This window comes from Pistacia vera, unplaced genomic scaffold, assembly GCF_008641045.1.
Source record: "Pistacia vera cultivar Batoury unplaced genomic scaffold, PisVer_v2 Contig93, whole genome shotgun sequence".
In the NCBI taxonomy this organism is placed as follows: Eukaryota; Viridiplantae; Streptophyta; class Magnoliopsida; order Sapindales; family Anacardiaceae; genus Pistacia; species Pistacia vera.
In genome coordinates, this window is record NW_022196812.1 from 2,115,362 (window position 1) to 2,133,157 (window position 17,796).

At 38.6% G+C, this 17,796-nt stretch overlaps 1 protein-coding gene across 7 annotated transcripts; it reads right to left on the reverse strand.

The window, feature by feature from the left end:
* Window positions 1-1,730: 1,730 nt before the first annotated feature.
* LOC116120251 (protein argonaute 16) lies at window positions 1,731-10,079 on the reverse strand. Of its 7 annotated transcripts, none has more exons than XM_031406198.1 (23): window positions 9,940-10,079; window positions 8,908-9,126; window positions 8,623-8,828; window positions 8,328-8,543; window positions 7,939-8,075; window positions 7,750-7,847; window positions 7,575-7,672; window positions 7,287-7,473; window positions 7,079-7,195; window positions 6,895-7,002; window positions 6,708-6,770; window positions 6,441-6,554; window positions 6,152-6,317; window positions 5,960-6,072; window positions 5,740-5,877; window positions 5,509-5,639; window positions 4,675-4,740; window positions 3,686-3,749; window positions 3,194-3,305; window positions 3,038-3,111; window positions 2,507-2,601; window positions 2,384-2,415; window positions 1,731-2,270 (listed from the first exon to the last, which is right to left on the reverse strand). In XM_031406198.1, the coding sequence occupies exons 2-23, from the start codon at window positions 9,124-9,126 to the stop codon at window positions 2,095-2,097; spliced, it is 2,730 nt and encodes a 909-aa protein (XP_031262058.1). In that variant the 5' UTR covers window positions 9,940-10,079; the 3' UTR covers window positions 1,731-2,094. The 7 variants fall into 7 exon arrangements, with proteins under 7 accessions (XP_031262058.1, XP_031262062.1, XP_031262059.1 ...); XM_031406202.1 differs by having other exon boundaries at window positions 7,287-7,455; window positions 8,328-8,540; window positions 8,908-9,147; XM_031406199.1 differs by having other exon boundaries at window positions 8,328-8,540; window positions 8,908-9,147.
* Between the last annotated feature and the right edge of the window lie 7,717 nt (window positions 10,080-17,796).

Consider the following 17,796-nt stretch of genomic DNA (forward strand, 5'->3'; position numbering starts at 1 on the left):
TATAACTCTCGACACTCTTTATTCTAATTGTATTAATATTATTAATAATAAAATAGTGAAAAAAGAAAAAAGAAAACGAGGTGGACCACAAGGCGGGAGGTGAGGCAAGAAGTAGACCACAAGCAATAAAAATAAATAAATAGGAGAGGGGAGGGATGTGTGTGAGTGGCGATTAGTAATTGGAAGTCGGTGAAAAATTTGAAGAGGAAATAAATGAAGTGGGGTTAGAATAATTAATAAATAATCTCTCCCAACACCACACACCATACATTTACCACCAACCAAATCTATCAAAATCAAACACCTCACTCATAAAAAATGGTCAGGGAAAAGGAAGGCCTATAAAATAATAGTTACAAACAAAGGGTAAAAATGTCAAACCGACTGAATTTGGCGCAAGCAAACTCTTCGCTAGTGCGTCATAACAAGTGGGTCCCATCCCAAAAGCAAATTTGAAGAGCATCAGCCAAAGAAAGTTATGATGTGGTTTAGATACCAGTTTTTTATGAGTCAGAGAGCTACACCAACAAATTTCTGGAAATGAAGACCCTAATTGGTTGGTGACTTGGTGCACCGTAACAATGGTAGTCTCGGTAGTACGTTGTTAGAAGTCTAGAATTTGGCGTGATGAGAGCAGCATGAGTCATCACATTAGTCATAATGAGAATGCATGCAATTGAAATGTAAATTTGGTACACAGACACCCAGTCAAAATGTGTCTGGTAAGAATTCTGACGACTTTACCAACCAGATTTGGTCTTGTTCAGGATTTTCAAAAGATTTCTCATCAACTGCACACCATCACTTGTATGATGTGGGACTAAACCAACCAGTCATTCTTCTTTTTTGTTATTCCCCTTCACCTTTTCCTTATCAAGCTTGTTTCAAGTTTTAATATTTGTGCCTTTTTCTGTATAGTAAAATGAATTATTTGACCCTGATGGATACTTAAATATAGGAATTAATATCTTAAATTTGAATTATATAAACAAGAGAACTTTGATCAATACATTTATATAAACTAATGTATAATTTGAAAGAGTAAAAAATGAAAAAGAAAACATAAGATTTCCATTAAAGGTAACATTATGCTACCTGTAATTAGTTATTAGAAGAAAATAAAACATAAAAGGTTTGTCTCTCTAGTGAGGAGTGGCGTAGGTAAAACTATTCATTTAAGGTACTGACCTAAACCCTGCTAATTATTCTGAAAAAAAAGTCCATTAGACTTAAACATGGAAAGGTGCAAGTTTGAAAAAGCAAAAGGGCAATGATAGCAACATTTTGTTTCTTTTTCCTGCAGAAGGCGGTTAGCAGTTTCTCAGGAATAGGTAAAGCTAAGTTAATTATTGGAATCCTTAAGCTAAATCTTTGACATTTGCAACAAGTTTAATACCCGTTTCACACTTGCGCATCCCATACATTACAGTAGATAAAAAAAAAAAAAAAAAAAAAAGCACTGATACGATTAACACCAATTTCTATACTAAAGTAGTATTAATTAAAATATATTAACGAGGAATGAGGAACAAGTTCCAGTAGGTCTTTCCCAAATTTATATTTTATATTTGCTTAGAATCGGGGCAGCAGGGACCAGATATTTTAGATACATCCCCCAACAAAGTAGTAGGCTATACGACTAAGAATAACAACCTATCAGCTGGAGATGAAAAAACAAAACAAAATTCAAGTGCAGAAAATAATACCATTGATGACAAGGAATACAGGAATTAAGTCAAAGATAATGCCATATAATAAATTAATAATCATAATGAATAGAACATTACAAAATTTCCTTCCATAGAAGGGAAAAACCTTTCCTGAAAACGTACCTATCCAAACCAACAATTTCCTCGGTATCAAAAGTTTCAAATGGTGAACTCTTCAATTGATAATTACTATTACCCATGTAAATATAGAGCACCCAAATCATCCAATACTAAAATAGAACTGCATTTCTGTACCTATATCTCAATCACCTACAAAATAACTAAGGGTTGCTTGCATGTTTGTATACCCCTAGCTTCCCAAATATCTAGAGTTGAAAAACTAGGGCATGTTAGCTGTACCTACAAAAAGCTATCAACAGCATTCTTAGCAGAAGAACATCGAACCCTCAACTCTCTCATGCAACCTAGGCAGCTCAGGAACAGGAATACTCCCCGCAGATGTAATACTTCTTTGTCCTGAAGAAGTTTCTGACAAATCCTCAAACTTAATAAACTGCCCCATCTGTTGTGCAGCAAGGTGAGCATACAATACAGGTGCCACTGAAAAAAAAATATGATAATGAGATGAACTCATGGTGAAATAAAGATAAGTGCAAGCCAGAAAACTTTCCTTTGTAAGAAATAGAATTCTGAAGACTCTGTGATGAACTCACCTATTGAAATGGCTGTAGTACTCCTTTGGTAACTGGATTAATAGTAAGAAAGAACGATATTGTCAATTGAGTGATTATAAATTTCAATAATTACTGAGAAGCAAGCGGAGTTTGAAAGCTTACACATATGACAAGGAGTGGATAAGATTTTGCAAGTGATCAGGAGAGAAACCAATCTCATCAAGCAAGACATGGTAGTGTGCTGGCCTTGAAGTTCCCTATCATAGGAAGTATAAGTATGGGATGTGAAACAGCATGTTATACTACATGAAAATTGATAGAAGCTTAAGTATTGGACAAATTACAAACCAAACAAAACTTTAACCTTTAAAATTTATAAATAAATAAATAAAAAAAGTATTCACTTGGACTTCAAGCACTTGCTCTAAGAAGCAAGGGATCGTCATGCACCTTAAGGTGATTATCTTTCTAAATAGTTTAACATAGAATACTGAATTCTTCTCTAAGAACTAATGTGTATTGGATACTAACATCAAATCAAAAAAGGATTCTGGATGTAAAGGTAATAAAATGATAGAATATCAGGATTTACACCATGGCAACTTATCATACAAATGAAACATTATTCAGACCAGATGGATAAATTTGAAGAGCCTTTGAAAAAAGATACCAAGGAACAAATTAAGGACATACTATCATCCCAGCATGAGCACACATGTAGAAGTCATAGTTTGTTGGATGCACAATAGTTGTATCCACAACTGTTCCTGGAGAGAGAGAGAGAGTTAAATCAACAAAACTAGCACTAGGTTAACCATCAAAAGAGAATAGCATTTGAAAGTCACAAACCAGGAGGAACATTTTCAGGTCCACTAGCTTGGAATAGCTTGGTGTGGTGATTTTTCTGTGCAACAATAACTGTGAACTTCGGGACGTCAGTCTCACCAAGATGCTGGTATGCCTGTCATAAACAAGTATGATTATCTATCCTGTATGCTAGAGCCCGCATGTCCTAATGGTCAACCATGAAATTGATACAGACAACTGAGATAAAGTACATGTGCAGACATGAGGCAATAAGCATTCAAGTTTTGACAAGTCTATGTAAGTCACCATAAAACAGTGACAAGTCACGTACCAAAAATGAAAATATGGCTACTTACCCAATAAAAGTAGTTATAATCAACAAGAGCAAAATTCAGACCCTTAAAAATTAAAATGATGAGTGTAGAAGACATAATTTGCACGATTAAAGTGAAGGAAATGCTTAAAAAATTAAAATGTTGAGAATAGCAGGCATAATTTGCACAATTGATGTGAAGGAAACATGGTTGCAGCCACCTTTATGATTTGCTCCAGCTCAATATTCAAAACTTGATTGAATTGTGATTCACTCACTCCATCCCTGAGAACAAAAGCAACATGATAAATTCCAAGAAATATAGTATTCAATAAGGGATTTAAAAGAAAATTACAAAGAAACCCAAAAGCCAGATACATTTGTGTTTAACCGCATAGAGTACATGCATGCAAAGAAACCAAAAAGAACAATTAGCAAAATCTCAAATCAAAAAACAAGGGAATTGTTTGCACCAAAGTCCCAAATACATATTTGCTTGGATAAGAAAGTAAAGTTATCCATCATACTGTAACTTGAAAGGTTCTTAAAACAAGAAAATGGAGTTTTAGTTTTAGTCCCTCCTCTCCTTTACACATCCACACTGCACCCCACATTTCAATTAGAAACTGAAAATAATATCAATTTGAACTTATACAAGTGCCAATAGCATTGTTGTGTAAAGAAGGCTATGCTTTACTACCACAAGGCCACAGAAAGCATTCAGATCTCAGCGTGAAAACATTTTATTTACATTCTCTTTATAAGTGATAGTTTTCAGCTCTTCCAAGGCTTCTATAAGGTTCTCCCAGAGAATACAAAAGGAATTCCACAGTTTTGTTGTTGAAATTGAGATCTAGCTCACAAAACCAAACATACAAGAAAAGAAAATAATAAAACAGGTGAGGTCAGATAAGGAAAGTTGGAAGCTTGCCTCTAATCAAAGCAAGATTGGCACTATGATACAGGCAAGATAATCTAAGAATCAGATATTATAATTCCGTTTTTCTTGTTTCAAAATACAAAATCTAGATGAATGTTGAACATTTTCTACTTTTTATTGTAAAGCCATAAAACTACAATTCTTCAATGCCTTTTTGATAACATGTATAAATAAGAGTAAATGATTTTTATATTTAAACTATCTTTAATTATCTCTTCCAAGATTAATTGACTGGCGTAAGAAAGATCTACCGACATAAGACAGCAATACCTGAACAAAATAATCTGTTTAGGTTTTCTTTTTTGGCTTGTTTTGTAGAAGTCCACAAGCAGTTCCCTATAAAACAAGAAAGAGTTTGACATCCTAAGAACAATAACACAAGCGATATTCTCAATACTTGAAGCTCAAATGAATGTCATCATAGATTTTATAGCATCCTATTTATCATAATATGATGAACAAGACTGTAGACTGGTCTTACTAGGAATAGATGAAACCATCAAACTACAATATTACAACCAAGTTTAGCAGTTATTCACAAAAGAGATGATAAGGGGTATGCTAGTGGTGTTAAAGACTACAAAGATGTGAGAAATCAGCAAAAAGCATGATACAATGCAGGAAGGAATCTCAATCATGCAATAGAAGAACAGTGCAGTTGAGGGAATGTGTAATACATTTAAATAAATTAAGTATTCATTACTCCAAATCTTTCTACATATTCAGCATAACATAAACTAGCACATGTCCCAAGCAAATATATAGATTTTAATACAGGATCTTATTTTAAAAGTATCTGGTACAGGTTTGTTATCAATTAATAAATAAAAAATCTTTATGACACAGTACAAAGATTGACAGCAACTCAGAAGGCTTTAGAAAGATATATCAATAAATCAGTAAAAATCTAAATCTTGACAATACATATTACCAATTATAAATAAAATTTCTAAGATAAACGAAATGGTATCTTGATATATAGTATAGAATTCCGACATCAATATTTAAACACCTAGAGATGGATTTTTGAACATATATACAAACCAGCATATACATCAGTCACTCAAGCTGCAAGCACAGATAATATTTGCTTGACTTGAATACCTGATAATACCACTATCTTTCCCATTTGCCAGAGGCTTGTATAGAGCATCAATCATCTCCACCTTAGGAGATTGAGTTCTTACCGATGCTCTATACCTTGAAATCAGTGGCCACCTTTGAGAGCCAACAACCTGAATATTACATTATTTTAAAGCATCAGCAACCTGACAATGAAAATACTTATGAAGAGACTGAACAGTTAAGATGCTGAAAAGATCATGGATGAATTACCGCAGCAATAGATGGGATATCTGATCGACCAGGAGATCCATGAGAGATATCCATACCCAAAATTAACGTAGGAGTATCTTTTATCAGGGGAATGTGTGAGGAGTGCTCTATTGCCAACAAAGAATTTATTCCTCCAAGCTACAAAAGAGGAAAAAAAATAGCATATCCGAAAGAAATTAAATATATTAAGATTCTTCAAGCATCTAGTTTCAAGATTCACCTTTGAATTGATTTTAAGTAGAACATTTGTAAGATACTGATCATTAATCCGAGAAGGAGAAATGCATTGAGTAACAATTCCAAAATCACAGAGGCATTTTTTCTTCCAAGGTCCTCGACAATGAAACAAAACAATAAGTTAGTGATAATATAAAAATGAATCAAATCTTAAAAAACAGGAAGAATCATATACCATAAATGTCAGAATTTTTCCTCTCAGGCAAGACACAGAGAATGAATTGAGGAGGTTCTGGAAGCTTTGCTGTAATTTGATCAAACATTTTATCAACTCTAACAACAGGACTGGTTCTTCTAGATTGTTGATCCTCCTCAATTAAGGTAAAAGGGCGTTCAATATGCTTCATTAATTCACAAAGTAGCATGTGAGTCAGTGAGTGAGACAGAAGGCAAGAGAATTAATTTACAAATCATGGTACAAAAATATAATCCCAAAAAATCAGAATCAACACATTATAACCTACAATGCCCTTCTTCTTCCCACAATTGATAAGCTCACGAGATATGTGACTAGTATCACAGCGGGCAGAAAAGTTGACAACAATCCAACGCTCAATTTGGATAGAGTTTAAAAACGTCTGCAAAGAATGAGAAAAAGTGGGACATGAAATTGCTAAATAAGGTAACACGACTTCTATACCATACAACTGAGGAGACAAAGAAGAAAATTTCTTGGTGGGAGGATTTGATGATTATCCCCTGTCAGGTGTTCAAGATATCAAAAATAGTACCTTGTTGTTAAAGTTCCAGCGTCCATTACGAGGGACACAGTCCTCACTGTTACCAACCTTCAGCTGTGATATAGAGAAAAATGTATTGCAGTCCATACCAGTAATCATTTCAATTGAATGGAGCAGCTCTCCTTAACCCCCTCTCTTAAAAATTTAAAAAAAAAAAAAAAAAAGAGATCATATTTACCCTTGGGGCCTCAAGGACACGACCCTCAATCTGTCTCAGTTGTTTTCCAATAGAAATACCGCATGCTCCAAGAAAAGGGTCCTCATCATAACAGTAGGTTTGCATAGCCTGCCAGATTGAGTAAGAAAAAGTTTGCATTATTCAAGAGAAAAACACATGTTTTCAAGCAATGTATAAAACTCACATCAGTTAGAGTTTTCATTCTCTCTTGAGGCTTCTGCCTTGACTTTTCAACCAAGGATGCTCGTTGCACTGATGATAGTGATTTAGTATAGCGTTGAAGTGAAACAAGAGAACAAAGCTGACACAACAGTGGGAAATAAAGAATAAAAATCTTACTTTAATATCGAACTAAAAATCAATTGTGTATCATGCACAAGAGATTTGCATACCTCCAGCGGTAAATAATTTGGCCGTTTCGGTTTCCCAACATCAAGACATGGCAGGAATGCAGAAAAAGTGAGCTCTATGCCACAGTGTTTAGCAAAATATTCATTCACAGTAATCTCCACAGTCTGTCCTTCATTTGCAGCATCATTGTTTTTCACTTTCATAAGAAAACTTAAAAAGCCGATGAAACTACAGTTAGAAGTTATTCGGAGGAAAAGAGAAAGAGATAAGAGAACTATGAAACCAGAAGTTAAAAACAGAGAGATCACTATTTTGAAACAAGCACATACAACTGCTGATTGCATGGCTTCTCACTTAGACCTATGATTTTAAATTCCATGTTGCGGTGTCTTGTCTTAATCCTCAAGTTTTTCAGCATCTTCTTGGCCTATACATCAAAAGGAAATTGAAAATTCATAGAGAAATTAATGCTGAACCTCAGTGATGAAGTTAAGAGTTTCTTACCTTTGCCCAGTCAATATTGCGAGGTTCCCGTACATTCTGATTAGCTATTAAAAAATCAATCACAGGGCCAGGTTTAAGGATCATTGTAGTAGATACATCTGCAATAAATGAAGGCAGTGACACTAACAAACAAGTAAAACAAGAAAGACACCATTACAGAAATTACGAGAACTGAAATAAAAATTATACCCATGTTAAGAGACAAGCCACCCTGAGTGGGACGGAAGCTAGAATGATACCCCCTGACACCATTAACACCTCCTCCAACATCAACAAAGTTCCTCGAATCGTCATGAAAGAATGATTGCCTCACCAAAAGACATCCCCTGTTCATTCAACAACCATGATCCAAGTAAATATAAGCATGAAAGCAAATATGGCACAAATATAACAGTTGAGACTCATATATGTGTGTGTGTGTGTGCGTGTGTATGTATTTTACACGACCATCAAATTAATTCACTTTCAACATCTAATTGGAAGTGACATGTGCCAGATATATGATCTTAGTCATTAAAGAGTTTTGATCTAATGATTTATATTTAGTGCATATATTTATAAGAAGCATACTTAATTACCTGTTAGCTGCTTGCTGCCTTAGTACAATATCAAGCACTCTCAGTGCATCCTGAGCACTATTGTCTACCTCATTTCCCTTGAGGGCAAGAGCTATAGACTTCAAAGGTATTTTAGCAGCATAGCTTATTTCAACTTTGAAAGTTTTTGACTGGAAACATTGTTTTGACCGCTTACCAGTACCAGCAGGACTGCCACTATCAGGACTGCCACTTCTACTAACACACAAGAGAAATACAAGATAAATTCTAAAAACTCTGAATCCAGAATTTGAAAGAGAATGGCAAATAGACATACCGTTTTGCGCGTGACTCTTCAAGAATCACTGTAAACTCAGACTTGTTCTGTGGAAGCGGACCCACAGTGTATAAACTTTTTTCTCCATCATATGCAAACCTTTTACCAGCAAGTTCAGAAGAGTATGTTTGGTAAAGCCGATCAAGCAGTCTTCTTCCAATATTCTTGCTCTCAGTAATTTTCCTATCCTCTGCAGAAATAGTGACCTGCAAGAGGTATGTTCACAAATTTCAGAAGGAAATACATTGCAACTCCAGAAAAAAAAATTGATCAGCTAAGACATACTGTATACTGGTAAAAGCTTGCATCTGAGGCATTGACAGAAACTTTAAAGTGATTGGTGAGCAAGGTTATACGGCGCCCACAATTACCAACCCCACACCTACTGATGATAGAACGTTTGGGAAGGTCCACCAGCTCTGGCTTCAAATTTGGAGGTACATCCGGAGGTGGAGGCAAAGGTGGGGATTGATCTGCTCCCTCAAGACCTCCTGCTTTCTCCATCTTCTAGTAAGGATATGGATGCTTAATATGGTAAAACAAAGGGCTAATTATCAACTTCAGGAAGCATAATAAAATGACACAAATAGATGAGGACAGTCATAAATCACAATAAGAGCACCAAAATAAAGTCACTGAAAAGAAAACGAAGCGGTGACAAAACAAGTGAGCTTAAAAGAACCGAGAAAAAACACTTAACTAAGATATAAGTAACAAAAAAAAAAAAAAAAAAAAAAAAAAAAAAACAATTTAATGTTAAGAGACAATCAGATAAAAAACACTGGATGCTGATAGAAGAAAAAATTATTTACTCTAAATATACATAAACGCAGAAATTTCTTAACCCGGTTGAAATCAGGCCTCAGCCAACCTCATTCGAATACTAAATTCTTTACCAGGCAGGACAAACAAATAAAAAAGGAAACGTGTTAGTTCAAAGTTCAAAATCTCAATAATAAAATTAATATCGAAAAAAGCAAACGATAATAAGCAAAAATTCCTAGCAAATTATTCAAACGAAAATAGTCTATACCAAAAAACAAAAAAACTCAGATAAACAACAATGGTGAATAAACAAACAATTATACCTATAAAATATTTACACACAAACAGGTCTACAAATGTAGACACCAGAGCATCTCCAATGCAGAAAAAGATACACCAAAAACAAACTCTAAAAACAGGAATTAAACAATATAAAAAGAAAACCGACTACAAAAAACTCAAAATTTTGAAATAAGGCAAACTTATTCAAAGCAATATGACAGTTAATCGTGCGAGAAAAGAAAAGGGAAACTGAAGAGAAAACAATCGTACCGAGAGAGACTCGTATTAGTCTATTAGAGCGATTTCTAGGGTTTTCGAGAGGAGGAAATCGGAGAAAGAGAGAGGTGAGCACAAAAGGCTCTCTGCTGAGAGAGAGATGAGTAGAAAGAAACGAGAATGAGAATGGAGGGAAAGAGTGTTGACTGTTGAGTAGAGTGTGGGTATGGATTGCTGCTGTATACTATGCTGAACAATATTGATTTGATGGACTCTCTTGATCACCACCGTTGGCTCTATCAATCACAGAAAATTAAAAGACGGTGGTGAGTTAATAGGAATAATTCATTACTTTTGTCTAAGAGGTATTTAACTAAATTAATAAATATAAAAAAATAAAAAATAATCTTACCAAACATATTTTTAAATTCAAATCTTATCTATTAATAAGAATAATAATAATAACTCAATTCAACATTCTCAAAAATATTAAAATAATAAAACAAACACATTCAGATTCTTGCAAGGAGTTATAATGTATTATTTTGAACAATAATATTATACTTACAAACATATCTTATAAAGATTTTTATAAAAAGTGAAGTTATAAAAAATCAATAGAATAATAAAATAAAAAGTCAAACTCATTTTTTTTTTTTTACTTTGTGTAACATCACTTTGTATGAAAATTTTTAAAAGATTTACTCTATTTTGAATTATTGTGTTTATTTAAAAAAATACTTTTATTATATAATTGAGATTTGATAACTAAATTTCCTTTTAAGATTAATCTTTTATTTTTAATGCCTAAACTCACCAATTCTCTCTATCTAATTATCAAATCATTAATTTATCAAATAAAATTTAAAAAATTTGCTAACCGGCTGAAAATTATCTTCAGACGAGAATTATGCAAGTAAATTGATCATGGTTAGTACACACTCTATCAGCGCTTTATTTGTACAGCGATGCATTCTATAATTTCCCCTCGTAAACGGCTTACCATCTGGCTTCTGGCGTGGTTCTATTAGTCTCTAACGCGATCGGCATTGTCCACGTAGAAGAAAATGAACGTGAAAACGCGATTATTCGCTAAGAGGTAAAGCTTGTTATTTTGTTGATTTACTTTTCGCAGACGTGATGTTCAGGTGGATATCAGTTGCTACTCAAGCGCGTGAATGCTTCTATTATGGCTCCAAAAATTAAGGATTTGAAATCACAATTTGCCTCACATACTCGAGCGAGTCCCAAGTAGGGGTATTTTAGTGATTTAAAAAATGAACAAACGGTTGCAAGCTGAGAAGACTGTTCGTCCTTTTCAAAGTCGTTGACGCTCCTCATTCTATAGACAAACATTGAGTAGTGACCTTGAAGTTTGTAGTAGATATTATAGCTGCAACGTGGGTCAGCCGATTATCGTGATTCGTGCACCTCCCCGCAGATAGCCAGATAGCCCTTCAATCTGCCACTTCTATTCACATCCTCAAGTACCCGCCGTTTTTTAAACCGGGTCGGTTCCTTTGATTTGGAACCGGAATGGGAACGGTCAGTTTTGGTTCCGGGTATCCGGATAAATATCAATTACCCTCTTATTGTTTAAAAAAATAGCAAATTAACCCTTATAAAATTTATGATACCCCTATTAGTTTTCTAAAATGACAAATACACCTTGCAATACAACTATTTCAATATCCATTTCAACCTCCAAAAATTAAAATTATATAACACTTTAAAACTTTAAATAACACAAGTACAACAACCTAATAACATATCAACCATCAAGTTTCATCCTCCCAAAATTAAAATTACATAACACATTAAATAACACAATAACATCACATAATAAGTTAATATATTATTATAATACAATTTACATTAAATAATACAATAACATTACATAACAAGTTTCAACCCCTTGAGGTTCACTGTAACATTTATTCAATTAGATTTTTTTTTTTTTTTTTTTTTGGTAATGGGTAATGTTATATGATAGTAAGATCCAGAGTAAACGACATTTTCCCACCCAAGGTTTGGCGAATCTGCAAGTTCCCACCACTAGATTCATAAATTGTAGATTCACGCCTTTAAATTAACATAAAATTGTTTAATCTAACAGTTAAAAAGGTAAAATGGTCATTTCAAATATTAAATTTTCAAAATAACCCTTCATTTCTCAAATTCACCCCATCGAAAAATTTCAAAATAACCCTTCACTTCTCAAATTCACCCCACTAGCGATTTCAGGCCATTCCGGCCTGTTTTCGGCACAATCAACCCCTCCTGACACCACCATTACAATCCCCTCAACCCCTAACCTCCCCGCCTAATTGAATCCCCCAATCGCCGGCTGTCGCTTTTAGTGTTAATCGGCGTTTCATCCAAATTTCGACAAGTCCCAGCACCGAAAATCACCCCCACGACCACCAATAGTATTGTCGGCTTCCCCCCACCAAAACCCTCAACATCGCCGGCGGCAATCGCCCCCCGATCGTCGCCGACTCTCCCTTAGATTTTCTAGTTTTGTCACCCCTTTCCAGCAAATTCCGGCACCTCACTGAGGTGCAATCGGGTGGAAAAGTTAGGGGTCTTGGTGAGGAGAATAAGGGGATGCTAATGGTGGTGTCGGAGAGGTCCAATGGTGTCGAAATCAGGCCGAATTTTTGGCTTGGCCAAGATATCCTCTGAGGGTTATTTGAGAGAAATTTGAGATGTGGGGGTTATTTTGAGAGAAAAATAACAGTGTTAATTTAAGGGTGGGAATCTGCAATTTATGAAATCGGGGGTGGGACCTTGGGTGGGAAAATGTTGTTTACTGTAAGATCTATGTGAGTATTTGAATATGAAATAATTCTCAACAATCTATAACATAATTGATGTTTAAATCTTATATGTTAATAATTATGCATTATCAGTACCAACACAACAAAGTTCTTTGATTATCATGTGTGTTAGGGCCAAAAATCATCCTTGGCCCAAATAGGAAAACGGGCCCGACAGTGAGGAAGAAGCCAAGCCCAATCCCGATGCGACCCAATCCCGATTAGGCCAATTTGGTACAAGATACAACCGGCCCAAACCATTCGGGCACAAGCCTCATAATCCCAGTTCACTTCCTGGATCCATGAGCAAATCCAGAGCCCATGGTCCCCCTCATATCACTTTCCTATTCCTGGTCAATCTCCTATTCGAGGTCACCTTCCTGTTCAAATCACTTTCCTACTCGAAGTTACTTTCCTGATCGGGATCACCTTCCTATCCGGACACTGGTAAGACAGCTCACCACTGCCCTAACTCTTATAGGGTTTGCATCAGAATAACACTAGGACTCCTACTCCCACCAGGATTGGGAGACCAAACAGTCACTATATAAGCAGAGGCAGCCCTCTCACAAGACACATTATATTACACCTTCACACCCGAAGCTCTGACTTGAGAGTTTCACATCACTGCCATAGTCATAGTCCCCGACTAGACTTCCGGTAACCTCTCTACTCCCTAGCCCTCACTATACTAGCCTCTTTCAGTCTTACTGACTTGAGCATCGGAGTGCCTATGGCAAACACCACCCCAGTGTTTCCCGTTCGCTTCACGCATTTGTTTCTCTACATGTGCAGGTACAGCAGATCGCTAGTGGCCTCAACCTCACGGGATCAGACCCCCCCTTCTGTATAGGTAGATTTTTACGTCTACAGTTTGGCGTCCACTGTGGGGCCTCTAGCAATCATTTGGCTTAACGAACCTTGTTACGTAAAGGAACTTTCCATGGCTGACAACTCCGACAACGCTAACACCGGGCTCGAGGCCAAACTAGAGACTTTGACCGCGCTCATGCAACAGAACTATGACAAGGTAGCCGCACTAGAAGCTGAGAACAATGCAATCCGGACCGAAAACGCATCCATCAGGGCAGAAAACTAGTCTCTTAAAGAGAAGGTGAGTCAATTCTATGATCTAGAGTTTCTGTCTGGCCAAGTACCTCTTAATCGGTTCCGCACCCCTGTTCCATCCATGCAACCTCTCCACACACCAAAGCACCGACCCTCGATCTTCGGTAAAAGGTCGCGTCCATTAAGCTCATCGGCGGTCGACGATTCTGTCCTAACTCATGGAGAAAAAGATATGCCGATAGAACCCCATTCAACCGACCTATCTCAGTCTCGAGATCAAGGCGCCCTAGTGACAGAGAACCCGCGCCCGCAAGACCAGTCCCTTCTTACCATCCAGCCTCACCTCCAGTCAACCGTCTCCACACAAACGCCATTCTACTCGGCTCGGCTCGGCTCACCCTCACGGGTTGAACGGCCAACCCAACCAAACTATAGCACTCGAGCCCACCCATCCCGACGGACTGACCGACTATCAAACAACCTCCCTGACTATTCTTGTAGGGCGAAACACCAGATCGGTTACCATGAGAGTCATCCAACCACAAGAAGTGACCAAAGATCCAGGCTACCAGGGTGTGCACGAAGAAATGATCCACCAAATCACACCGCGCGAGATGGTCTAACAGAATATGCCGAAGATGAATACAAAGGCCGACCAGGTCAAGCGGGATGACCTAGTGGTGTCCCCTTCTCCTATGGAACAGATACTAGCCAAGAGGTTGGCCGATGTAGAGGCAGTGATGAGGCGCATCCTAGGAATGCTGTTTTCGACCAAGAAAAGCAGGCCTCACTGCTACGTTGACTCGCCCTTTGTGGATGAGATCGCCTTAGCTGACATGCCCCAGAAGTTCACCATCCCCAGCATGAAATCCTACGACGGCACAACTGACATGGATGACCACATAGCCTCGTACAAGCAGCAGATGTTCACTGTCTCAATACCCCAAGTGCTAAGGGAAGCCTGCATGTGCAAAAGCTTTGGCTCAAGTTTATCCGGTCCAGCACTCCAGTGGTACACAAATCTCCCGAACTGTTCCATCGACTCATTCGCTCAACTCATCGACACCTTTGTGGAGCAGTTCGCCAGCAGCAAGAACTCAAGAAGCTGTCAGATGATCTATACAGAGTATACCAAATAAGGGGAGAGCCACTAAGAGAGTATGTCAGCAGATTCAACAAAGAGAAGATCTTCATCCCTTCTTGTAACCCAGAGACAACCGTAGATGCCTTTAGGAAGGGCCTTCTCCCGGATGGAGAACTGTATAAGGAACTGACGAAGCTGGGGTGTACCACGATGAAGACGTTTTGGCCTGAGCAGTGATCCAGATAAGGTGGGAGGAAGATGAGATAAACTTGGCAACTCACGCCAGATACGACCCAAGGCAGAATGACAGAAAGCCAGAGCACAGATCGGTGGAACACCGCTATCAACCCCTAGCATGTAACATGAGTAGAGTCCGGAAGCCCTATGATCGCCAACCAACGAGAACTGATAACAGACAGGTCAGACCGAGCTGATACAAGATACCAGAGTATAAACTCAACGTCGAACCGGCCCAAGTAGTCGCAATAATGAAAGGAATGGGATCCACCATCAAATGGCCAGGCAAGCTCAATCCCAAAGCCAGGAAAGACACAATCAAATGATGCGAGTTTCACGGCGACCACGGGCATAACACTATAGACTGCATCGCCTTGAGGCTCGAGGTCGCTGCACTTCTGAAGAGGGGACATCTCCGAGATCTGCTAACGGATAAAGGGAAGAACATAATTAGCCAGAGAAGCACTAAAGAAACATCACCACCCTCGTGGGAACCCACACCGAAAGGATTTTGTTCACTCATCTCCAGGGGATCAGAGATCAGCGGGGTTAGTTACTCATTAGCTAAACAATACGCCAGAGCTAACATCTAGCATGAAGTGTAGTCTATCCATCCGGTCTCACGGCCACACACCTATCAGGTAATTCAGTTTGAAGATGATGAGCCGGTCACCTTGGCCGCTCCTCATCACGATGCTCTAGTCGTCTCCCTGCAGATCGCCAACATCCTAGTAAAGAGGGTATTCATAGATGGAGGTTCCTCAGCAAACATCCTATTTCTTAAAGCAGTGAAGGCTATCAGTCTAGAAGAAGCAAACATCAACAGGAGGCCGAAACTGTTAATTGGTTTCAGTTCTGAGCAAAAGTACACCATCGGAGAAATCATCCTTCCCATATACGCTAGCAGAGTGAACAAACAGACGGTCTTTCTAGTGATCGACTGCCCTTCACCCTATAACGTCATCTTAGGTCAGCCTTGGATCCATGACATGCGAGTAGTCCCATCCACTTTCCACTAGACGATCAGGTTTCCTACCAAGTGGAGAGTACGAGAGATCAAGGGCGACCCCAAAGCTTCCAGAGATTGCTACAAGAATGCCTTCAAGGGCAAAGGTAACACTTCATAGCAATTACAGTCCCATCCAACCCCTTCGACCGAGCCGAATCAACCATCTATGGAAGAGTTGGATGAAGTACAAATATATCTGGACTACCCCGAGAGAAAGACACACATAGGTTCCCGCCTCGAGCCCAAGACAAGAGAGAAGCTGATAGAATTTCTCAAACAGAACCAAGACTATTTCGCTTGGTCACACATCGATATGACATGAGTCAATCCAGAAGCAATGGTCCACTAGCTCAAGGTAGATCTGGATCACCCACCAGTGAAGCAGAGGAGAAGGAAATTCGCATCAGAGCGTAACCGAATTATCAATGAAGAGATCGAGAAGCTATTGAGCAATGGTATGATCAGAGAGGTCCACTATCCCGAATGGCTGGCGAATGTCGTGGTCGTAAAGAAAAAGAATAGGAAGTGGAGAGTCTGCATCGATTTCATGAACTTAAATAAAGCCTGCCCTAATGACTCCTTCCCGCTCCCACATATCGACATGATGATTGATGCGACCGCAGGCCACGAGCTCCTTAGTTTCATGGACGCTTTCTCAGGGTACAACTAGATCTTGATGCACCTGGACGACCAAGAGAAGATAACCTTTATCATAGAAAGGGGAACCTATTGCTATAAGGTGATGTCATTCGGTCTCAAGAACGCCGGGGTCACCTACCAGCGGCTAGTCAACAAGATGTTTGCTAAGCACCTCGGAAATACCATGGAGGTTTACATCGACGACATGCTCGTCAAGTCAAAGATGGCCGAACATCACCTTGACCACCTCAGCCAGGCATTCGCCATCCTTAGGAAGTATAACATGAAGTTAAATCCAGCCAAATGCTCATTCGGCGTCTCGTCAGGAAAGTTCTTAGGCTACATGGTGACTTAGTGAGGGATAGAAGCCAACCCCGACCAGATCAGAGCGATCCTCAATATACCATCTTCGGCTTGCATCAAAGATATCCAGCGCCTGGCAGGACGAGTTGTCGCCTTGAGCCGATTCATCTCTAGATCCGTCAACAAGTGTCATCTCTTCTTCCATGCCCTCAAGAAGTCCAAGAAGTTCGAGTGGACCCCCTCCTGCGAAGAAGCCCTGTAACAACTAAAAAGGTACCTGACCTCCCCTCGCTCCTTTCCAAGCCTGTGGACAGGGAGAAGCTTTACTCTTACCTAGCGGTATCAGAGACAACAATTTCAGCAGTACTGGTTTGGGAAGAAGAGACGAAGCAACTACCGGTCCATTATGTAAGTAAGTCACTCCTCGACGCAGAAACGTGGTATAGTCAGTTGGAGAAACTGGCCCTCGCCCTTATCCACGCATCCAGGAAGATCAGGCTATACTTCTAGTGTCACTTCATAGTTGTACTCACCTCCTTCCCCCTCAAGAAGATACTACATAAACCAGAGCTATCAGGCCGACTCATGCAGTGGACAATGGAGTTGAGTGAATTCAACATATCCTACCAGCCTCGCACTGCCGTCAAATCCCACGCATTGGCAGACTTCATTGCTGATTTCACTCCGAGTACCACCACCCAAGCAGAAAATGAGTTATTGTGCTTGACCGAAGGGCCGCCCTCTAAATGGAC

What these genes read in the sequence shown, in the direction of transcription:
- LOC116120251 (XM_031406198.1), bottom strand. Translation starts at nt 9,126, where the DNA reads ATGGAGAAAGCAGGAGGTCTTGAGGGAGCAGATCAATCCCCACCTTTG. An exon ending in GCAATATTGACTGGGCAAAG is followed by an intron (nt 7,673 to 7,749) that starts GTAAGAAACTCT and finishes TTTGATGTATAG; the next exon opens with GCCAAGAAGATGCTGAAAAA. An exon ending in ACCTGAAAATGTTCCTCCTG is followed by an intron (nt 3,112 to 3,193) that starts GTTTGTGACTTT and finishes CTCTCTCTCCAG; the next exon opens with GAACAGTTGTGGATACAACT.